The sequence below is a fragment of the Sus scrofa genome, chromosome 12 (genome assembly GCF_054392235.1).
Source record: "Sus scrofa isolate SSC_HxYL_T2T_F1_AM1 chromosome 12, Sscrofa_HxYL_maternal_Yorkshire_Landrace_v2.0, whole genome shotgun sequence".
In the NCBI taxonomy this organism is placed as follows: Eukaryota; Metazoa; Chordata; class Mammalia; order Artiodactyla; family Suidae; genus Sus; species Sus scrofa.
The window spans coordinates 44,236,622-44,258,152 of NC_139394.1; the positions used below are offsets into that span (position 1 = coordinate 44,236,622).

At 39.6% G+C, this 21,531-nt stretch overlaps 1 protein-coding gene across 21 annotated transcripts in view; it reads right to left on the bottom strand.

The window, feature by feature from the left end:
* Nucleotides 1-21,531, bottom strand: part of AP2B1 (adaptor related protein complex 2 subunit beta 1) — a 139,431-nt gene that overhangs the window by 61,494 nt on the left and 56,406 nt on the right. For all 21 annotated transcript variants that reach the window (XR_014820236.1, XR_014820235.1, XR_014820244.1 and 18 more), the window contains 4 exon segments: nt 15,557-15,672; nt 12,620-12,785; nt 11,100-11,198; nt 3,220-3,479 (listed from right to left, as the gene is read on the bottom strand). Coding sequence is in view for 11 of the 21 variants with exons in the window: in XM_084982784.1 (XP_084838910.1) it covers nt 3,220-3,479; nt 11,100-11,198; nt 12,620-12,785; nt 15,557-15,672 (641 nt within the window). In the remaining 10 variants the exon portion in view is untranslated.

Here is a 21,531-nt window from a genome sequence, read left to right on the forward strand (position 1 = left end):
AGATATAAATGAACTGTGGCATATTCCCAGGAAATGGGATAGAGATACACACAACTGGTAATACATTAGATTAGTCTCAAAGATGTTATACTGTGCAAAAAGCTAGACACAGTAGAGTAAACCCTGTATGGTTCCATTTATATAATGTTCAAGAACAGGCAAAACTAATCTACAGTGACAGAAATCAAAATAGTGGTTATCTCTGGAGGGTGGACATAACTGCCAAAGGACACGAAGAATCTTCTGGGATGCTGGAAATATCCTAAAGATGATCAGGGCGGTGGTTACATGAGTGTGTGTGTGTGTACACATGTATGTAAAAATATGTTCAGCTATACAATAAAGGTTAGTGCACTAATACTATTATAAATGATACATTAATTAAAAAGTGGAAAAAAAAAAAAAAAACTCATGAAGAAAGTTACAGGCTCAGATGGCTTCACCGTGAATTATTCCAAAGATTTAAGAAAAGAGTAAAAACAGGAGTTCCCGTCGTGGCGCATTGGTTAACAAATCTGACTAGGAACCATGAGGTTTCAGGTTCGATCCCTGGCCTTGCTCAGTGGGTTAAAGATCAGGCCTTGCCGTGAGCTGTGGTGTAGGGTCGCAGACACCTCTCGGATCTGGCGTTGCTGTGGCTCTGGCATAGGCCGGCAGCAACAGCTCCCATTTGACCCCTAGCCTGGGAACCTCCATATGCCACAGGTGTGGCCCTCAAAAGACAAAAGAAAGAAAGAAAGAAAAGAGTAAAAAACAATCTTGGATAAATTTTAAAAGAGAATAGAGAATGGTGATTGAAAAAAATATGAACAGTTTTATTGAATATTAAGGAATTATTCCTAATTTAGGCTTGATAATATATTTTCATTTTTAAAAATCCCTTATCTTTTAGAGATACCAAGTAAAGTACTTCTGGGTTAAGTGATATAAGGTCTAGAATTTATTTATTTGCTTTTTATGGCCACACCTGAGGCATATGGAAGTTCCCAGGCTAGGAATCAAATTGGAGCTATAGCTGCAGGCCTATGCTACACCCACAGCAACACCAGATCCAAGCTTCATCTGCGACCTACACCACAGCTCATGGAAACTCCAGATCCCTGATCCACTGAGCAAGGCGAGGGATCAAACCTGCATCCTCATGGATATTAATCAGATTCATTTCCAGTGTGCCGTAACAGGAATTCTGAGGTCTGGAATTTAATTTAAAATAATCTACCTCGCTCAAAACAAACAAACAAAAATTTTGGGGGTGATAAATCAAACAAGATTGGCAAAACATTGATGACTGTTGAGGCAGAGTGCTGAGTATAAACATGTTTGTTATACCAATCTATTTTGCATATTTCCTAAGATTGATGTAATAAATTTTTTAAAAAAAACACTGAAAAATTCTATTATCAAATGTTTTCTTAAAAAACAAACAAAAACCTGCAGTTACCTGGTAGCTCAGCTGTTAAGGATTCAGCATTTTCCCTGCTTTGGCTCAGGTTCGATCCCTGGCCCTGAACTTCCACATGCCATAGTAGGGTTCTTTGGGTTTTTTTGCCTTTTTTGGGGGCTGCATTAGGGGTCAAATCTGAGCTACAGCTGCTGGCCTACGCCATAGTCACAGCAATGCAGGATCTGAGGCGAGTCTGCAACCTATACCACAGCTCATGGCAACGCCGGATCCTTAACCCACTGAGCAAGGCCAGGGATCGAATCCCAACCTCAAAGTTCCTAGTGGGATTCACTTCCACTGCACCACGACGGGAACTCCTGCCTATGCTAATTTGTAAAACAATAAATGCTACACTCTGGCTATTCACGAACCACTTAAACAGAAACATTCATTAATGGTGGAAGTGCAATTACTCCAACCACTCGAGAATTAAATTCTACTTGGATTTAAGGTTTATTATAATTAATGAATAAGGAGACTCTGAAAAGATGCCAAGATACCCATTGTAAGAGTTTATTCGAGTACTGCTCCTTTCAAATTAAAATTTTAGAATATCTAAAGAGCAAAATCTCCATGCTACATGACAGCCTGTTCATAATAATACTTCCTTACCAATGTGGATCAATTTAATTTGGTAAAAAAACACAGGTAACTGAAAAACTATATCTACAGAGAATCAAGGGTGCTTTTACAAAACAATCCTGAAAATACTATATCATTAACAGCTTTACAGCCTAAGAGAAGCAGCAGCTACTAACTTTTTTTTTTTTTTTTTGGCCATTCCTACAGCAATGCAGAAGTTCCCAGGCCAGGAAATCACATCTGTACCACAGCAGTGACCTGAGCCACAGAACTTAACTTGCTGAGCCATCAGGGAACTCCAAGTATCTGTTAACTTTATCCATAAGCTTCAACCAAAGTTACAGTAAAGGATAAAGATAGCTAAATACATATATGGGCAGACCTGTTTTATTACACTTCGAAGATACTACAGTCTTTACAAAGTTGGTGGCGACCCTGCACTGTCAGATGATGGTTAGCATTGGTAAGTAATAAGGTATTTTTAAATTAAGGCATGCACACTTATTTTAGACATAATTCTATTGGACACTGACTACGGTATAGTGTAGATATAACTTTTATATGCAGTGAGGAAAAAATTCACGTGACTCGCTTTATTGTGGTGGTCTGGAACTGAACCCATACCCATCTCTGCGGTATGTCTGTGTAGGTTTTTTTTAACCAAGTTTTCGACTCCTCAAAAATTTCTAGCCTCATCTTTTTGAGGGAGTTAAGCAACTTTCAAACACTAGCCATTCAGAAAGTCCACAACAATTAATTTTCTTTCTTTTTTTTAGGGCCGCACCCACAGCATAAGGAAGTTCCCAGACTAGGGGCCAAATTGGAGTTGTAGCCACTGGCCTGAGCCACAGCTACAGCAACACTGGATCCAAGCCATGTCTGCAACCTACACTGCTACTCACAGCAATGCTGGATCCTTAACCCACTGAGTGGGGCTAGGGATCAAAGCCACATCCTCATGGATACTAGTCATGTTCCATAGCACTAAGCCATGACAGGAATTCCAATTTTCTAAAGGCATAATCTTACTTACTCTGAGGTTTTTTATCCATTGTATGTGTGAAGCCCCCAGGGCAATAGAGTAGCTTTGCAAAATGCATAGCAACTTCTTTTCTAGATTATAAAAGCTTGAGGAAGACCAACTCTGTCTAAACAAGAGTCACTTCTCACTCAAACTGAGTCTACCTGCTTACCTTCCATGATGTATTGGCAAGTGTTTACGATGGATTCCATGACTTCCTTCCACAAAAGCATTGGGAGGCTTATGGTACACTGAGGCCAAAGAACCAATGTGACAGATGAGCTCATCCAAGAGAGTTGGCTCAATAAGATCTGTCTCCTCAGAGATCAGTGGTTTCTCAGACAAGACGACTTCTTTGGCTGTGACAGGGTCAGTTGAGAGAAGGCGCCAATAAATATAGCCCCGGTCTCGAAGGTCAGGATTATCAGAATCCTAAGGAAAAGACAAAGGCAAGAAGGTTTAAATGTAACCTTTCTCCACACAGAAACACAAATTGTGGAATTAATTATCAAGGCAGCGCTGCGGTGACTTATGCAGCGTTGGCTGTGAAGAAGATATTTAGACTCAATATATTGTTAATATAGTCATAACTGTAATTAATATTTCAATGAATTTAAATATAATTGAGGTGGGTTAGTTCTAAGACCCAAATTCGAAAGGAAGTTGGGTAAAGAGAAACTAAGTTTAATCCAGTAAAAATTAACTGCTTGAGATGACTTTGGGACATAAAAATAATGTTTTTTTGTTTTCTTTTTTTTTAGCTGGGCCCGGGGCTTACAGAAGTTGCTGGGCCAGGGATCAAACTCATGTCACAGCAGCAACCCAAGCCGCTGCAGGGATGATGACGGACCCTTAACTCACTGTGCCACAAGGAAATTCCCAGACACAAAAGAAATGTCTTAAACTGCTATAAATATTAGCAGTATTATTTATGAAACACACCTTACATATATTGATCCATACTTGAATATCTCTTATGGAGACACTGGCTAGGTCCAATAAATAAAGACAACACACAGTGTCTGATTTTAATGAGCTCAGAGTATTAATTATTACAATATAGTATGAGAGGTACTATTATCTAAATAATAAAACTGTTAAAGCACATAACAGTGCTTCTGAAAGGGGTGACACTCAGGTGGTGCTATTTCTCCTGTGGCAGTTTAAAATTAATTTTATATATGGTCAAGGCTAAGAAAAATTAATCATAAAGGCCATAACTACTTATTTGTTTATTTTTGGTCTTTTTGTCTTTTTAGGGCTGTACCTGCAACATATGGAAGTTCCCAGGCTAGGGGGCCAATTGGAGCTATAATCACTGGCCTACACTACAGCCACAGCAACTCACGATCCAAGCTATGTCCGAGAACTACACCACAGCTCATGGCAATGCGGGATCCTTTAACCCACTGAGCGAGGCCAGGGATCGAACCCGCATCCTCATGGATGCTAGTCAGGTTCATTAACTGCTGAGCCACAACGGGAACTCCAAGGTCATAGCACAATTTAAAAATGTATAACATGAAAATAAGTCTCCTCCAGAGAGCCTCCCTGCCTGCCCTCTTGCATCTCTCACAAGCGTCCTATCTTAATAAATCTATTTCCTGCCTATCCAAAAAAAAAAGGGTCTCCTCCAATCATCCAACTCTTCTTCTCCTTAACTCCCACCCCAAAATAGCCATATTAACAGTGCGGTATATATCTTGCCAGAGAGCTCCCACATATACACAACATATTATTAAAGGTAACAATCAGTCCCATTTCAATTTCCATATTTAAAACACACATGCAAATATATTTTATTTAAACTAGGCCAATGTGAGGGTTTCCACATGAGTTTCTATGTAAGCAAATGAAATGGTTCATGATTTTGCCATTTAAGGCACTCAATACCAGCAGTGACCCTGATGCTTTTAAAGAGTTTTTCTTAATCATGTATTGTTTAATTTGCACTCAAAATGCATTGCTGGTTAAACACAAAAAGTATATAGAACACTGAGATACAGCAAATTAAAACTATAAAAACGGTACATCTTACCTCAAGATAATCTTTATCACATTCATGGGCTGCATTATTCTAACAGAAATGCACACACATATGCATTATTTTTATTACACTATTAGTAATATTTGAAACACCAGGGTTAGAAAAAGGCAAGTGATAACATCCACTTTAGACGAGTCCGTTTTGTTGCATGATGGGTGGAGGGGCGTGCTAATCTGCACCTGAGACAGGGTTTATAAATAGCTGCCTGAAAACTCCTCACCTAGATTTTCATTTGGAAACAAAGCTTGAACATTACAAAACAAACAAGTTGATGCTGGGAGTTCAAACTGAACTGAACTAGTACCCATGAAGGATGAGGGTTCAATCCCTGGCCCTGCTCAGTGGTTTAAGGATCTGGCGTTGCCATGAGCTGTGGTGTAGGTCGCAGACACAGCTCGGATCCTGAGTTGCTGTGGCTGTGGCGTAGGCCAGCAGTTGCAGCTCCGACTCGCCTGGGAATTTCCATATGCCACGGATACAGCCCTAAAAATTAAAAAAAAAAAAAAGAGCAAAATATAAGTTTCTTCAAGCGTCACATCAGGAAAGCAATCCCCACCCCAACTTTTATTGATATTTAAATGAAAAGTTAAATTTTAATTTGTATATTCATTCCCTAAAGCATGTCATTTAAAATCTGTAGAGTAATTATGGTTTTTATTACGCCATGAAAATGAACACTACACATCACTTAAGTGCGAAAATTTGGTTTATCTTCATACAACAGTAACGTTGTTAAGCATATTAAAGTAAATTACAAAACACAACTTAATAATACACTGATCAAAAGAAATTTCACTTCAAATTATTTCTCTCATATCAGGTAACATATCTAATCAAATGGTCAAAAAAAATTACTGTGGGATTTACAAAATTATACATACTTCTACAAAAAAAGCTTGTTCCCCCAACAAATTCAAAACACTGCAATAGGAGTTGCCCTTGTGGCCCAGTGGAAAGGAACCTAACTAGTATCCATGAGGATGCAGGTTTGATCCCTGGCCCTGCTCAGTGGGTTAAGGATCCAGCAATGCTGTGAGCTGCAGTGTAGGTTGCAGACATGGCTTGATTCCTGAGTTGCTATGACTGTGGTGTAGGCTGGCGGCTGTAGATACGATTCGACCCCTAGCCTGGGAACTTCCATATGTCGCTAGTGTGGCCCTAAAAAGACAAAAAACAAAACAAAACAAAATCCTATAATGCACATCAACATTTTAATATACCAGGAACCTGCTGTATAGCACAGGGAACTATACCTAATTATTTGTGATGGAACATGATGGAAGATGATGTGAGAAAAAGAATGCATATAAATGTATAACTGGGTCACCTTGCTGTACAGCAGAAGTTGACAGAACATGGGAGCCAAACCACAGAGTTTTTGATTCATTATGTCAGAAGTGGGGCCCAGTAATTTTTATTTTTAACAATCGGTACAAGTGATTTTGATGATGGTGGTCTCTAGTTCACAGAAAGATGAAGACTTCTTGGTCTTAGTTTGTAGATATACTAAAAAAAATCCAATCGCTTCTGTGTATTCTTTACTAATTTCTCTATAACTATCAAAGCAAAAAAAGAGAGACAAAATTCTAAAATAAAGCCATAGATCCAAGGGTTGCTTTTCCCCTAATAACAATACTTCTAATTATACCACCATTTTATCTAAATTACAAGCACAAAGGAGTTCCCCTTGCAGCAGGAACTGGCAGAAAGGAATCTGACTAGTATCCATGAGGATGAGGGTTTGATCCCTGGCCTCGCTCAATGGGTTAAGGATCCAGCTGTGGTGTAAGTCAAAGGCGTGGCTCAGATCCTGAGTTGCTATGGCTGTGGCATAGGCCGGCAGCTGTAGCTCCGATTTGACCCCTAGCCTGGGAACTTCCATATGCCCTGGGCACAGCCCTAAAATGCAAAAAGAAAAAAAATTACAAGCACAAAGATTTCACATGTACTTATTGAACTCTCAGCATAGGTAAAGAACAGGGTTAATTAAGCCTACTATAAAGACAAGAGAACAGTAGTATGGCAGAGAAACTTGCTCAGTTGTGTCCTGAACCAGTGAGTACAGCAGAAACAGAACCCCACCACCCAATTCAAATTAACACAGTTCAGCAGATCACACTACCCTCGACTTAAACCAGCCACAAATATTAAATAGTTCTTACTTCACAAACTTGAGAAAAAAATTCCAGAGGAAACTTCCAATGGAAAAGACTTACATAAATGTGCTTATTCTTAATATGCTAATGCCTCAGATTTCCTTAACTGGACAGAAAAGGCAAATCTAGAGAAGCCATTTATTAATTATTTATAGCCAAATATGAAATAATCTTCTACAATAATCTTAAAACTACTAAGGTCACATACGTACTGGCTTACACAACAGTGCTTCAGGCAGGGAATAAGGGACGTGCATTCTCAAAAGAATTTAACTTCCAAACCTGAGAAGCACAACACAGTGGGTAAGGGCAGAGCCTCTAGAGCAAGGCCACCTGGGTTTGAGTTCTAGTTCTGCCCTATACTAATTGAGTTGGCCTCTCAATGCCTCAGTTTCCTCACCTATAAAACAGGAAGGAGAGTAAGAGTATTAACCCTTATTGAAACTGAGTTGCTGGAGTTGCTGTTGTGGTTCAATGGAATCAAATCTGACTAGGATCCATGAGGTTGCAGGTTCGATCCCTGGCCTTGGTCAGGGGGTTAAGGATCTGGCGATGTCATGAGCTGTAGTGTAGGTATCAGACGTGGCTCGGATTCCGCACTGCTGTGGCTGCGGCGTAGGCCAGCATTTGACCCCTAGCCTGGGAACCTCCATATGCCGCAGATGTAGCCCTAAAAAGCAAAGAAAAAAGAAACTGAAAGTTGCTATATAAAGTGCTTAATAGAATGCCTGATACACAGTGAGTACCATACAGATGATTAAGATGTTATTAAGCTTAGAATCAGGAAAGTCTGATGGTTTATTTATACCCTGACTTGTTCTAGAAAAGAATTTCACAAATCTTACAAAAATGTATCTAAGGCTAGATAGAGAATATAAATTAAAATCAAAGGAAAAAAATAATAAAACACCCTGCAAGCCACAATGACGTACACATTTTCTACAGGAGATGCTTAAATTTGATTCTAAGGTTTCAAACATCTGATATAGTCAGATCAGCCATTCAAAGGAGCTGACTACACACTAATGCATAAAGAAATCCAACACTGGTTAGGAATTGTCTCATGGGCACTCACAAAGAAGAAAATATATAATGGAATAAATAATAACTTTGATAATAGATCCAAATATAATAGTTTCTCAAGACAACACTTACTATAGGATGATGGTATCAGTGTAATTAGTAAAAGCAGTTCTATTTGGGGTCCAATATAAGGCAGTCTAGATCCCCAGCTTTCTACTATTCTGGCTTGATTTAGTGGCAAATTTCGACATCTATAAGAACATACAGAATTCTCCCTAAACCCTTTATCTCAGGCAAATACTGTAAGAAGATTGAGTTTGAACTCTGACAAGAACCTAAAAAAAAAAAAATACAGCTCTTCTAATGCTGCTTGTTAAATACAGATACACAGGCCTTAAGAGACAATGGAGATGAAGACAAAGTTGAGAACTTGTGAATACAATGGACTCCATCAAGGACACTCACTTGATTATGAGACTAGCCTTATCTTATTTAGAGGGGAGCAGAAAAGGAGCAAGGCCAAAATCCTTTTTAAAAAACTATTTTGGGAGTTCCCGTCGTGGCGCAGTGGTTAACGAATCCGACTAGGAACCATGAGGTTGCGGGTTCGGTCCCTGCCCTCGCTCAGTGGGTTAACGATCCGGCGTTGCCATAAGCTGTGGTGTAGGTTGCAGATGCGGCTCGGATCCTGCGTTGCTGTGGCTCTGGTGTAGGCTGGTGGCTGCAGCTCCGATTCGACCCCTAGCCTGGGAACCTCCATATGCCGCGGGAGCGGCCCAAGAAATAGCAAAAAGACAAAAAACAAAACAAAACAAAACAAAACTATTTTGACTCCATCTCAGCAGAATTTCAAATGAGTGATCAAGAGTCTAGACTAGGAAATCTAAAATCCTCAATACAGATAATACTAAATAACCATTACCTTGTCGATTACAGAAATTGCTTTGCTCAGGCAAAGGAAGATGCTTCAAACAGAAGTTTTTAAAAACACTTCAAAAAGCTCTTATAAATACATTTTAAAAGATATAAATAATAGGAAAGATGTATTTATTTTCCAATGTGGACGAATGTCAAGTAGAGTCTCAGTAGTTAAGATGATTTTGTCTATTTCACACATACCTAAACACAGTTATCTTTAATTTGGCTGAGGCATGCATTTGATCACACGATTTGAGTTGCGATAGTCTTTATTTGCTGAGTGATTCTAGGTCACCACCGAACATTCCCCGCTCTACTTTTGTTTCTTACTTTCTACTTCTTATGCCAGCTTTCATGGAGGGCCAAATATTGCTGAGGTTTTGAAATATAGCCTTCAGGGGAGAGTTAAAACTTGAATACAAAGTAGATATTGTATCTACTTTAAAAGAGAAATGCCATTATTCTTGAGGAAAATGAGATTTCTGAAAAACCAAAGAGACTGTATAAATACAGGTTTATCTGCGTTTGGGGGATTTTCTGAAGTGTTAGACAAGCCTCATGCCATCTAGAATACACACTAGAGTTCTGTGAATTTGGTTAATTTATATAAAGCTCTTTCTTTCAGGAGTTCCCACTGCAGCTCAGTGGTAAAGAACCCGACTAGTATCCTTGAAGATGCAGGTTGGATTCTTGGCCTTGATAAGTAGGTTAAGGATCTGGCGCTGCTGTGAGCTGTAGTGTAAGTCACAGACATGGCTCGGATCCTGCATTGCTGTGGCTGTGGCCAGCAGCTGTATCCCCGATTTGACCCCTAGCCTGGAAATTTCCATATGCCATGAGTGCAGCCCTAAAAAGACCAAAAAACAAACAAACAAACAAAAAATGGCCAAAAAACCTCTTTTATACATAGCAGAGAGACTCTAGGACCTATAGCAAAAAACAGAAATGAGCGTCAAGGCCCTAAGACAAGGCAAACACATCGCTAGTTTAAAGGGCAATCACCCTGCAGAATCTGTAATAAGCACTACATCACTAAGAAGTGGCAATTTCTATTCAAAATGACCTCTAACAGATGACCTATTATACACTAATGTGCAACAGACTTCCTGTGTTCAACCTAAACTGCTCTGGTTCAGAAGATGACCAAGTTTTGCTCTTAGTGCCAAGACATGCCTGATCAGTGAAGGACAACTTCCCAGTCCATTCCTCACGAACAGATGGTAAACCATGGCCTTTCCTTGGCTCCACATGATCATTTGCTTCATCATACCCACTGTAATGGGCTGACCCATTGAACGGTTGACTTCATCATCCATGAAGGCTTAAGAGACTTGGGAAAACAGCATGCTAAAAAAGTTCATTTATAATTTGTTGATAGATCTCTATTAATGGAGAAAACTGAGTTGCAAGGGGTAGGGGTAGAACACCTCTGTTTTGTGAAAATTAATTTTCTGACATCCTTTAATTCAACCCCTCCTGGTCAAATGCTCCCTTAAAAGATGATCAAGCAGATAATGCCCAGTAATGTTTATATGAATCAATAATCAGATAACACAATTATCTCAATTTTTAGCTTAAGGCCTTCTTCACGTTTTTGTGTTTATTGATTGTGAGAAAATATCATTTTCACAAAGGCGTATCCTTCATTAACATTAAAGAGTTAAAGTTCAATTTTCATGAACTATTACTAAAAACTGGAGTCGGTCAATTCATTTAAAAGCCATACAACCAGTTCTAATTCAGTAGAATATGTAAAAGAGGCAATGTTTTTATTTTTTAACAAAATCTAAAGATTGCACTACTCCCATTTAAAATCTCCCCAAATGAGCCTTCTAGGGAGAAGTTTGACAATTTCCTAGAATTTAAAACAAGACAAATCAAGCCCATGTTTTTTTCCAGATTTCTTACCTGTGTTGCCAAACTCAAGACCTGCTGTACCAGCTCCTGTGTTTCTGAAGGTTTCTTGAGAAACAGCTTCACTATGGCAGTAAGCAGAGTGAGCTGCACCTAAGCAATATAATTTAACAGATAAAGTGAAAGGCATTTGCATTATTCCACACCATCATTTCCAAAGTGGTGTTTCCCCAACTATGACTTATTATGAAGTCTTTCTGATTAAGAGATATTGGTCAAAACTCAGCCAATATCAATAACAGCAGTCAAAGGTTTTCATTAACCAAAAACTCACTAGCCTCCCATCTCCAAAATGAATTTTTGGCATCAAAATTACTTGTTTGTTTCTGGCCCAGATAATCACCTGTATATCTTCAAGTACATGTTAACATAGTGATGGCAATAAAACTGACTCCTGACCAAATTCTTTATTATTTACTTCCATGAAAACCTACAACTTTCAGGGAATCAGAGAGTCATGTATCATACAGAGGAAAAAGCCAAGACAGTAATATGCCAAATCATGCTAATTAAGAGTGGCCTGCTGAACCATGAAACCACTGGCCTGTATGTGTTCCTTGTAAGGGTATTAAAATTACTACAATGGATTACATACATGAAATTCAATTTGCAGTGAGTACAAATGGCAGGGGAAAAAAGTTTAATAATTTATTTGCTTCTCTAAGTCTATGGCTCAAACGATCACGTCTCTTAATGTTAATAGAGAACAGAGAGAAGATAGGAAGGGGTCTAACCATCCACAGAGAATCTTTCCAAACTGCACATGCCAGCCTCCACCCCAGGTGCAAGTGAGCCACAACCATTACTAAGAGTAACGGGTAATCATCTTCAGGTAACAGAAAATTAAAAAGGAGTAACTACTGCTCTAGGACAGTCACTCCAGCTGCAGCAGCACCACCTTGGACCTTGTAAGAAACGAACGTGTGTAGTAAGCCTATCTCAGACCTACTAAGTCAGAAAGGCTAGGGATGGGGCCTAGCAACCGATGCTTTACCACAGGCTACACACTGTGCTTAGGGGCATCTAAGGCTCATTAATGTTTGAGAACCACTGGTCTAAGTCAGGCAGGCTTGTTTCACCAGAAGTTAGCATAGGAGTTCCTGTCGTGGCGCAGTGGTTAACGAATCCGACTAGGAACTGTGAGGTCGAGGGTTCGATCCCTGCCCTTGCTCAGTGGGTTAGCGATCCCGCGTTGCCGTGAGCTGTGGTGTAGGTTGCAGACGCGGCTCGGATCCCGCGTTGCTGTGGCTCTGGCGTAGGCCGGGGGCTGCAGCTCCGATTCAACCCCTAGCCTGGGAACCTCCATATGCCGCGGGAGCGGCCCAAAGAAATAGCAAAAAAGACAAAAGACAAAAAAAAAAAAAAAAAAAAAGAAGTTAGCATAACTAGAAAAAAATCACCCTTTTGGGAGAAAAATCCCATTTTTCATTTACACACACAAAACTAACTGAACTCCACTTTCTCTGAAATCTTCCCTGAAAGATCTATTATATAAGATATAGATGAGAACTTACCTGGGTGCTTTCATCATGAAAACCTTCCAGGAAACTCTCTAGTAATTCATCTGCATTGTCGATTCTTTCAGCATATTCTCCCACAATCCAAATCATAGCTGCTCGAGCATCTGGCTCATCCAGTGAGTCTAAGTTCTCACACAGTGTAGCTATGATACTTTCGTACCTGAAATAACAAAATGGACCATGGTTACTGAGAGCAAAACTGATAACTGTATTCAACAATGAAGGCTAAAAGCAAAGCCATGGACAAGGTACCCTAAACCAAACCACCAAACTCCAAAGGCTTTTAGTCAACAGAATGTACAGGCTTTATGCCAGAAGATTATAAATGTCCTCAATTTCCCTTCAATTATATTTTAATAACTAGATCTTAAATGAAAGCTTATCAGATACTCTTTTCACAAGGAAAAACTAACCTGTGGTATAAGATAATACCACTGGCTGTTGACCGACAATGTGAATCAACTATAATAGAAAAAATAAAAAGCTTAAAAAAAAAAGAAAAAAGAAAGATAATACCACTATCTTACATTTGCAACAGTCCTTTCTTAAAACTAGGTCAGAGAATGTACCTATTCATTTTGCCTTCATCATAGAGAACAAAATTCCACTTTACTTTTAGGAAAATGGAGTCAGACAACAACATCCAGACTAGAAATAGTAATATTTGTCTCTTACTCTACCAATCTCTGCTTTCTATAGAAATCTGTATGTTCTTTCCTCCCAAGGCACCCACATTAATGACTAATGAATTGCTTTGTAGAAATAAGTAATCAAATATTTATTTTATAGGTCCATAGCTCTCTCATTCTTTACCATGATGAATCCATCTCCCTGGCTAATGTAGTTTTCAACATCAGAATGAAAACATGCAATAATTGAGAAAAGGACAACTGAATAATACACTTATTACTTGCCCTACTTTCCCCAATTAAAACCAGGTTTTTGATAGCTCTTTCTTAAACAGTCACAATCCCTCATTAATACAAACCAGAAATGGACACTTTTTTTCCCATTTTGGACGTAAATCTCCATACTTGATCAATAAGTTTAGAAATCCACCCTCCTCCTCTTTTCTGGGAGAGTGGTAAAAGTTTATGATTCTTTTTTCAAAAATATCATTTCTAAAATTAAAAAATATATAGTTTATAATGCTTAATAAGCCACTACTTGGCTTAAAACATTTCTTCTAATTTTGAGTCTACCACTAAGCTAACTTAGTGCAAATCACTTCATTTCACATTACCTTTAAAAACTAATCAGAAGGGAGTTCCCGTCGTGGTGCAGTGGTTAACGAATCCAACTAGGAACCATGAGGTTGTGGGTTCCATCCCTGGCTTTGCTCAGTGGGTTAAGGATCCGGCGTTGCCGTGAGCTGTGGTGTAGGTCGCAGATACAGCTCGGATCCTGCGTTGATGTGGCTCTGGTGTAGGCTGGTGGCTACAGCTCCGATTCGACCCCTAGCCTGGGAACCTCCATATGCCACGGGAGTGGCCCAAAGAAATAGTAAAAAGACAAAAAAACAAAACAAAACAAACCTAATCGGAAGCCCCAGGACAATATATTCCCCTATAATTACAGGGCAAAATGAGATTTAGGATGCTTATTAGATCTACTCTTATTTCACTCTTTTGGAATTCTAAATTGTTTACCTTCAAAAGGAAATTTGAAAAAGTATTTTTGTTTCATAAACATGTCTCAATGTGAAAATTTTTTCTTATGAGACAATGTAGATTTTTGCATATCTTTATTTTAGGGCTGCATCTATAGCATATGCTAGGGGTCAAATTGGAGCTACAGCTGCCAGTCTACGCCATATTCCAGCAACTCGGGATCCAAACCACATCTGCGACCTACACCACAGCTCACGGCAACACCAGATTGTTAACCCACTGGGAGGCCAGGGATTGAACCCATATCCTCACAAATACCAGTCAGGTTGACTACTGCTGAGCCACAACAGGAACTCCCAATTTTGCCTATCTTAATGAAAGCAGCTATATAATACCTCAGAAGAGGCCTGGAACTCTGATACTTTATTGTTACATGTTTTATAATTTTCTACAAGTACTAGGTAACATACCAAGTGAACAGTCAAGCTGTCACCTTCCTGGATTTTATAATAGGGTGGCCATATAATTTATCATTCAAACTGAGATTTCTAAATGAAAAGGGGAACAATTATTAACAGACATAAACTAAACAGACATAAACTAAATGATGCCCAGACAACCTGAATTATATGGGTATCCTATTTAACTGTAACTGAACCACCACCAAAGAATCTGATTAACTTTGTCTTTTTAGGGCCACACCCACGGCACACGGAGGTTCCCAGGTTAGGGGTTGAATTAGAGCTGCAGCTGCTGGCCCATGCCACAGCCACAGCCACACCAGATCTAAGCTGCATCTGTGACCTACACTACAGCTCAAGGTAATGCTGGATGCTTAAACCACTGAGCGAGGCCAGGGATCGATCCGGTGTCTTCATGGATGCTAGCCAGATTTGTTTCTGCTTAGCCACAACGGGAACTCCTGATTAACTTTAATATATGCCCATCAACAATGCATTTTTCAGAGAGAGCTTTAATTCTTCTAAAAGTGATAAAGCAGGTTGAAAAATCAGATTTTAACCCCTGTGCTAACCACTTTTATGTTTCTGATTTTTTTTTTTTTGGCTGGGCCCGTGGCATCCAGAGTTCCCAGGGCAGGGATCAAACCTGCATCACAGCAGTGACCTGAGCCATAGCAGTACAACACTAGATCCTTACCTTGCTAGGCCAACAGGGAACTCCTATGTTTCTGATTTTTAATATTATTCAATTATGATCAGTATAGTACAAAGAATAACTCTTACCTAGCCAGTCTCAAAGTGCCTTACTTAAACATTTCTTAAATGATCTGAGGAAACGGGGCAGAAGTATTTGGACATACTTGTTGGGATATTTGCGGAAGATGTCCCTGATGACAACAATCGCCTCTTGGACCACATAATTTACTTTGGTTTGGATAAGATCCAGCAATGTGCTTACACAGCGCTCTGCAGATTGCTGTGAAGAGGAATAAAGTGAGACGTCAGATGAGCTATTTAATAACACAATCTCAACATAAAAAAATTTTTTTTAAACATTCAGGTGCATCAATCAGACTAAAAGATGAGGTACTTAATTTGACCATGCTCATCTAGAGGCTGAGTAATCTGATGAAAATATACAGAAGTTTTAGATCCACCCAAAATTTTATTCATTTCAAAAAAGTCAGTTCGAGTAAAACAAACAAACAAACAAACAAACAAAAAACATCTTGGATAGCCAGGATGACAGAAATGAGAAGAAAGCAAACATCACGGTAGGAGGAACGAATAAGAATGAAAGAATAAGCCAAGACAGGAGGTCTTTATCTGGAGTTGATGAGTGAGTGCAGAGAGGAGAAGCATCTTTAAATCTCTTGAAACAAAACTGCTAAATTTTATATGTTCACAAAGCATGTTATCCAGGGAGAGGGACCACAGTTTTCATTATATTTTCAAAGTTATCTGTGATTCAAAAAATCCAAAGGAAAATTTGCTACACTGAAAGTGTATGGCCTCAGGTAAACTGCAGTTTTTCACAGCCTGAAGTTCATCTATAAAATAGAATTTAATCTATTAATTCTAAACCTATGGAAGACGGAGTTCCTATTGTGGCGCAGTGGTTAATGAATCCGACTAGAAACCATGAAGTGGAGGGTTCGGTCCCTGGCCTCGCTCAGTGGGTTAAGGATCCGGTGTTGCCGTGAGCTGTGGTGTAGGTCACAGATGAGGCTTGGATCCCGAGTTGCTGTGGCTGTGGTGTAGGCCAGTGCTACAGCTCCGATTCGACCCCTAGCCTGGGAACGTCCATACGCCGCGGGAGTGGCCCTAGAAAAGTCAAAAAGACATAAATAAATAAATAAATAAATGAATAAATCTATGGAAGAATACAAGGAACAAAACTAATGTATTAAAACTATAAGTCGGGAGATCCCGTCATGGCGCAGTGGTTAACGAATCCGACTAGGAACCATGAAGTTGCGGGTTCGGTCCCTGCCCTTGCTCAGTGGGTTAACGATCCGGCGTTGCCGTGAGCTGTGGTGTAGGTTGCAGACTCGGCTCGGATCTGGCGTTGCTGTGGCTCTGGCGTAGGCCAGTGGCTACAGCTCCAATTCGACCCCTGGCCTGGGAACCTCCATATGCCACAGGAGCGGCCCAAAGAAATAGCAAAAAAAAAAGACAAAAATAAATAAATAAATAAATAAATAAAACTATAAGTCATAGTTTTTAAAAAAAGGGCTCCAGAAGAGAGATCCTAAAACTTAAGGACTGATTTGTCATACATTACAATGTACTATGTTGGGTCACTCCATTATTTGCCTCCTGATAAGGTGCAATAGGAAATACACAGCATGCAAGCAGCTCTTGTTTACTTGTTTGTTTATTTACTTTTTGTCTTTTTTTGGTCTTTTCTAGGGCTACACTCGTGGCATATATGGAGGTTCCCAGACTAGAGGTCTAATTGGAAACGTAGCTACCGGCCTAAGCCACAGCCACAGACAGCAACGTGGGATCTGAGCTGTCTGTGACCTACACCACAGCTCACGGGCAATGCCAGATCCTTAACCCACTGAGTGAGGCCCGGGATCGAACGTGCAACCTCATGGTTCCTAGTCGGATTCGTTAACCACTGAGCCACGACGGGAACTCCAAGCAGCTCTTGTTTAGAATTTGATTTGAACAAGGCAATTGTAAAAAGACATTCAGACACAATTAGGGAAAATGGAACATGGACTGGGTATTCAATGAAATTAAGAATTTTATTTATTTTTGGCTGCAGGCACAGCACAGTGAAGTTCCCAGGTCAAAGATCAACCTCGCACCATGGCAGCAACCCAAGCCACTGCAGTGACAATGCCAGATCCTTAACCTGCTGAGCCATGAGGCAACTCCACCCATGTTACTTTTAAACTTTATAAACTACCAATAAAAGAGTATGGCAGAGGGGCAAGGGTAAATATACAATAATTATACATAGAGAATAAGTCCAGATATAAAGAAAAGCATATGGACATACAAAATTTAGTATATGATAACAACAATATTTCATAACAGTAAGGAAAGGATGAATTTTTCTGGTGTTTGATACCCACACTCTAATCATTTTAATTGAAAAATGATTTCCAATTATTTTTACTGTTGATTAAAAAAAAACCTTTGAGGAGTTCTCTTATAGTGCAGGAGGTTAAGGATCTGGCTTTGTTGCTGCTGTGGTGTGGGTCTGATCCCTGACCCAAGAACTGTCATATGCCACAGGCACAGCCCCCAGCCCCCAAAAAAGATCTTTAAATGTTAAAAACAAAAGCAAAAAACCCACTGGCATTAAAGTAAAAATAAAGATGAATTTTATGTAATTCTGAGATGAAGCACAATTTTCTAGGTGTGCCACTAAAGACAGCACTGAGAGAACTCACTACATAAGGAAAACAAACCCTATGCGCCAAGAAGTTAAATGAAATCAAAAGGGAAAAAACTGGGAAAATAACTACTAAGGAAATGAAGGGTTAATAAGCTTAATTATAATGGACTTTTTTTTTTTTTTTTTTTTTTTTTTGGTTTTTTGTCTTTTTAGAGCCTCACCCAGAGGATATGGAGGTTCCCAGGCTAGGGGTCGAATTGGAGCTGTAGCTTCTGGCCTACGCCACAGCCACAGCAGCGCAGGATCCTAGCCTCATCTGCAACCTACACCACAGCTCACAGCGAGGCCAAATCCTTAACCCACTGAGTGAGGCTAGGGATCGAACCCGCAACCTCAAGGTTCCTAGTTGGATTCATTTCCGCTGCAACACGACGGGAACTCACCATGGGATTTTTTTGTTTGTTTTCATAAAGGACTTTATAAAAAATCAACATGAATACATTATAAGTCAACTATACTCCAAAAATCTAAATTAAAAAGTATAAAAGATAATCCACTGAAAAGACATGCACAGAACATGAAAAAGCAATTCCAAATGGCTTTATGAACATAATGAAAAAAATGTTCACCTTGGAGTTCCTGTCATGGTGCAGTGGAAGCAAATCCAACTAGGAACCATGAGGTTGTGGGTTCAATCCCTGGCCTTGCTCAGTGGGTTAAGGATCTGGCGTTGCCATGAGCTGTGGTGTAAGTCGCAGACTCGGCTTGGATCTGGCATTGCTGTGGCTCTGGCATAGGCCAGCAGCAACAGCTCCGATTAGACCCCTAGCCTGGGAACCTCCATATGCCATGGGTGTGGCCTTAAAAAGACAAAAGACAAAAATAAATAAATAAATAAATGTTCACTTCAACTAGAGATCAGAGATTTGGATACAAGTACTATTCACAATAGCCAAGACTTGGAAACAACCTAAATGACCATCAATAGATGAATGGGTTAAGAAGAGTGGTACACGTATACAATGGAATACTACTCGGGCATAAAAAAGAACAAAAATGCCATTTGCAGCAACATGGATGCAACAAGAGAATGTCATATTAAGCGAAGTTTAGTCAGAAAGAGCAGGACAACTACCATATGACATCGCTTATCTGTGGAATCTAAAATATGGCATAAATGAACCTATCTATAAAACAGAAACAGACTCACAGATATAACAGACTTGTGGCTGCCAAGGGGCGGGGGGACTGGGATAGAGGGGCAGTTTGGGGTTAGTAGATGCCAACTATTACAATTAAAATGGATAAGCAATGAGGTCCTACTGTACAGCACTAGGAACTATATCTACTCTCTTGGGATAGACCATGATGCAAGCTAACAAAAGAGAAAAGGAATGTATATATGTACGACTGGGTCACTTTGCTGTACAGCAGAAATGGCACAGCACTGTAAATCAACTATACTTTATTTAAAAATTTTTGGCTACAATTTTTGGCTACAATTTTGGACCCTCTCTATGTTATCTGAAAAAAAGAGCAAAAACAAGTTTGAGATCCATACAGGAAGGGAAAGGCTAAATAATTATGAAGCTATCACACATTATGTCTATAAACCACTAAAAATGATATAAAATACTATCAATAACATGGAAAAATGTCCAGGTATAAGTGAAAAGAGCAGACTATAAAACATTAATAAATAGCATTCATAGAATGACCTCATCTTTGTAAAAAACACACCTGTTTATGGAGGACTATATAAACAACATTTGAAATCATGTCCAGTCATCTCTGGGAGGGTAGAATGGGGGTATAAGAAAACAGAGTGCTCTGCTTTTAACTTGTCTTATTTTATCTTGATCTACAAAAACTAGAAATTGTAAACACCAAAGAAGAGAAGACTAGGAAGTGAGGAATTCCTGCTCTTAGTGCCTTGATCGTTCTCAAACAGAATCAAACAAGTAACTCTCTCACAAGTCATTTTATTTGTAAGACAAAGAAGGATTGGGGTTTATTTTCTCCTTTTAAAGAAATAGGTATGAAGGGAGTTTCCACCGTGGCACAGTGGAAAGGAATGTGACTAGTATCCATGAGGATGTGGGTTTTCTGCTGGCCTCGCTCAGCGGGTCAGGGATCTGGCGTTGCCATGAGCTGTGGTGTAGGTCACAAATGTGGCTCGGACCCAGTGTTTTTGTGGCTGTGGTGTGGGCCAGCAGCTGTAGCTCCGATTCGACCCCTAGCCTGGGAACTTACCCAAATGCCATGGGTGCGGCCCTAAAAAGCGAAAAGCAAAAAAAAAAAGGTATGAAGTTCCCTGGTGGCCTAGTGGGTAAGGATCCAGTGTTGTCACTACTGTGGCTCAGGTTCAATCCCTGGCATGGGAACTTTTGCATGCCTGAAATAGGTATATTCTGTAAATATATACAACTTTAATTTGTCAATCATACCTCAATAAAGCTGGAGGGAGAATGTAAAAATCTATTTAAAAATCAACAACAACAACAAAAAAGAAGAGGCAGAAGGTACTGAAAAAACTAGTACTATAGGATTGCTTTCTCACTGCTATTAACTCAAAAGTTTATGCTTAATCTTTAACTTAACTAATTTAATATGACAAAATTACACATTTTTTCAACTCAGGATACTTAAAGCAACATAGAAACACCTGTATTTACAGTCATAATAAAAATACAACTCCAACTCTTAACAACACCTAGGTTTTCCAGTAAGCCTGTTCTCTTAGCTAAGCATCAAACTAAAAAAAAAGTTTTTTTCCTCATTTGTCATATCTTTGAAACCAATTATACATTAAAAGAAGGGTCAGATGCCCCAAGAAAGCAGGAGCTCAGTTGGGAAGCTATACAGAAAGTCTATTACAATCCCTTCCTGGTTCTTGCTCTTGTCTCACAGATAGGTTAGTTAAAAACAGGCAAACATCATCTCTCCTGCCCCAATAATTGTCATTTGTAGGCAACTCTTTCCAACTGATAATTTCTTTCTTTTTTTTTTTTCTTTTTTTTTTTGTCTTTTGTCTTTTTGCTGTTGTTGTTGCTATTTCTTGGGCCGCTCCCGCGGCACATGGAGGTTCCCAGGTTAGGGGTTGAATTGGAGCTGTAGCCACCAGCCTATGCCAGAACCACAGCAACGCGGGATCCGAGCTGTATCTGCAATCTACACCACAGCTCGCGGCAACGCCGGATCGTTAACCCACTGAGCAAGGGCAGGGACCGAACCCGCAACCTCATGGTTCCTAGTCGGATTCGTTAACCACTGCGCAACGACGGGAACTCCCCAACTGATAATTTCGTAACTGAAACAATTCTAGGAAAAGTTCTCAGGTAAAACCAGGTAACTCAAGATAAGAGAACACTAGCTAAAAAGGCAAGATTCTTAAAAGCTGATCTTAAGTTTCCAGAGGAAGTTCATTCCTCACACAATCGCATATTCCCACCAGGGCACCCAAATCAAAGGAGAAGTGAG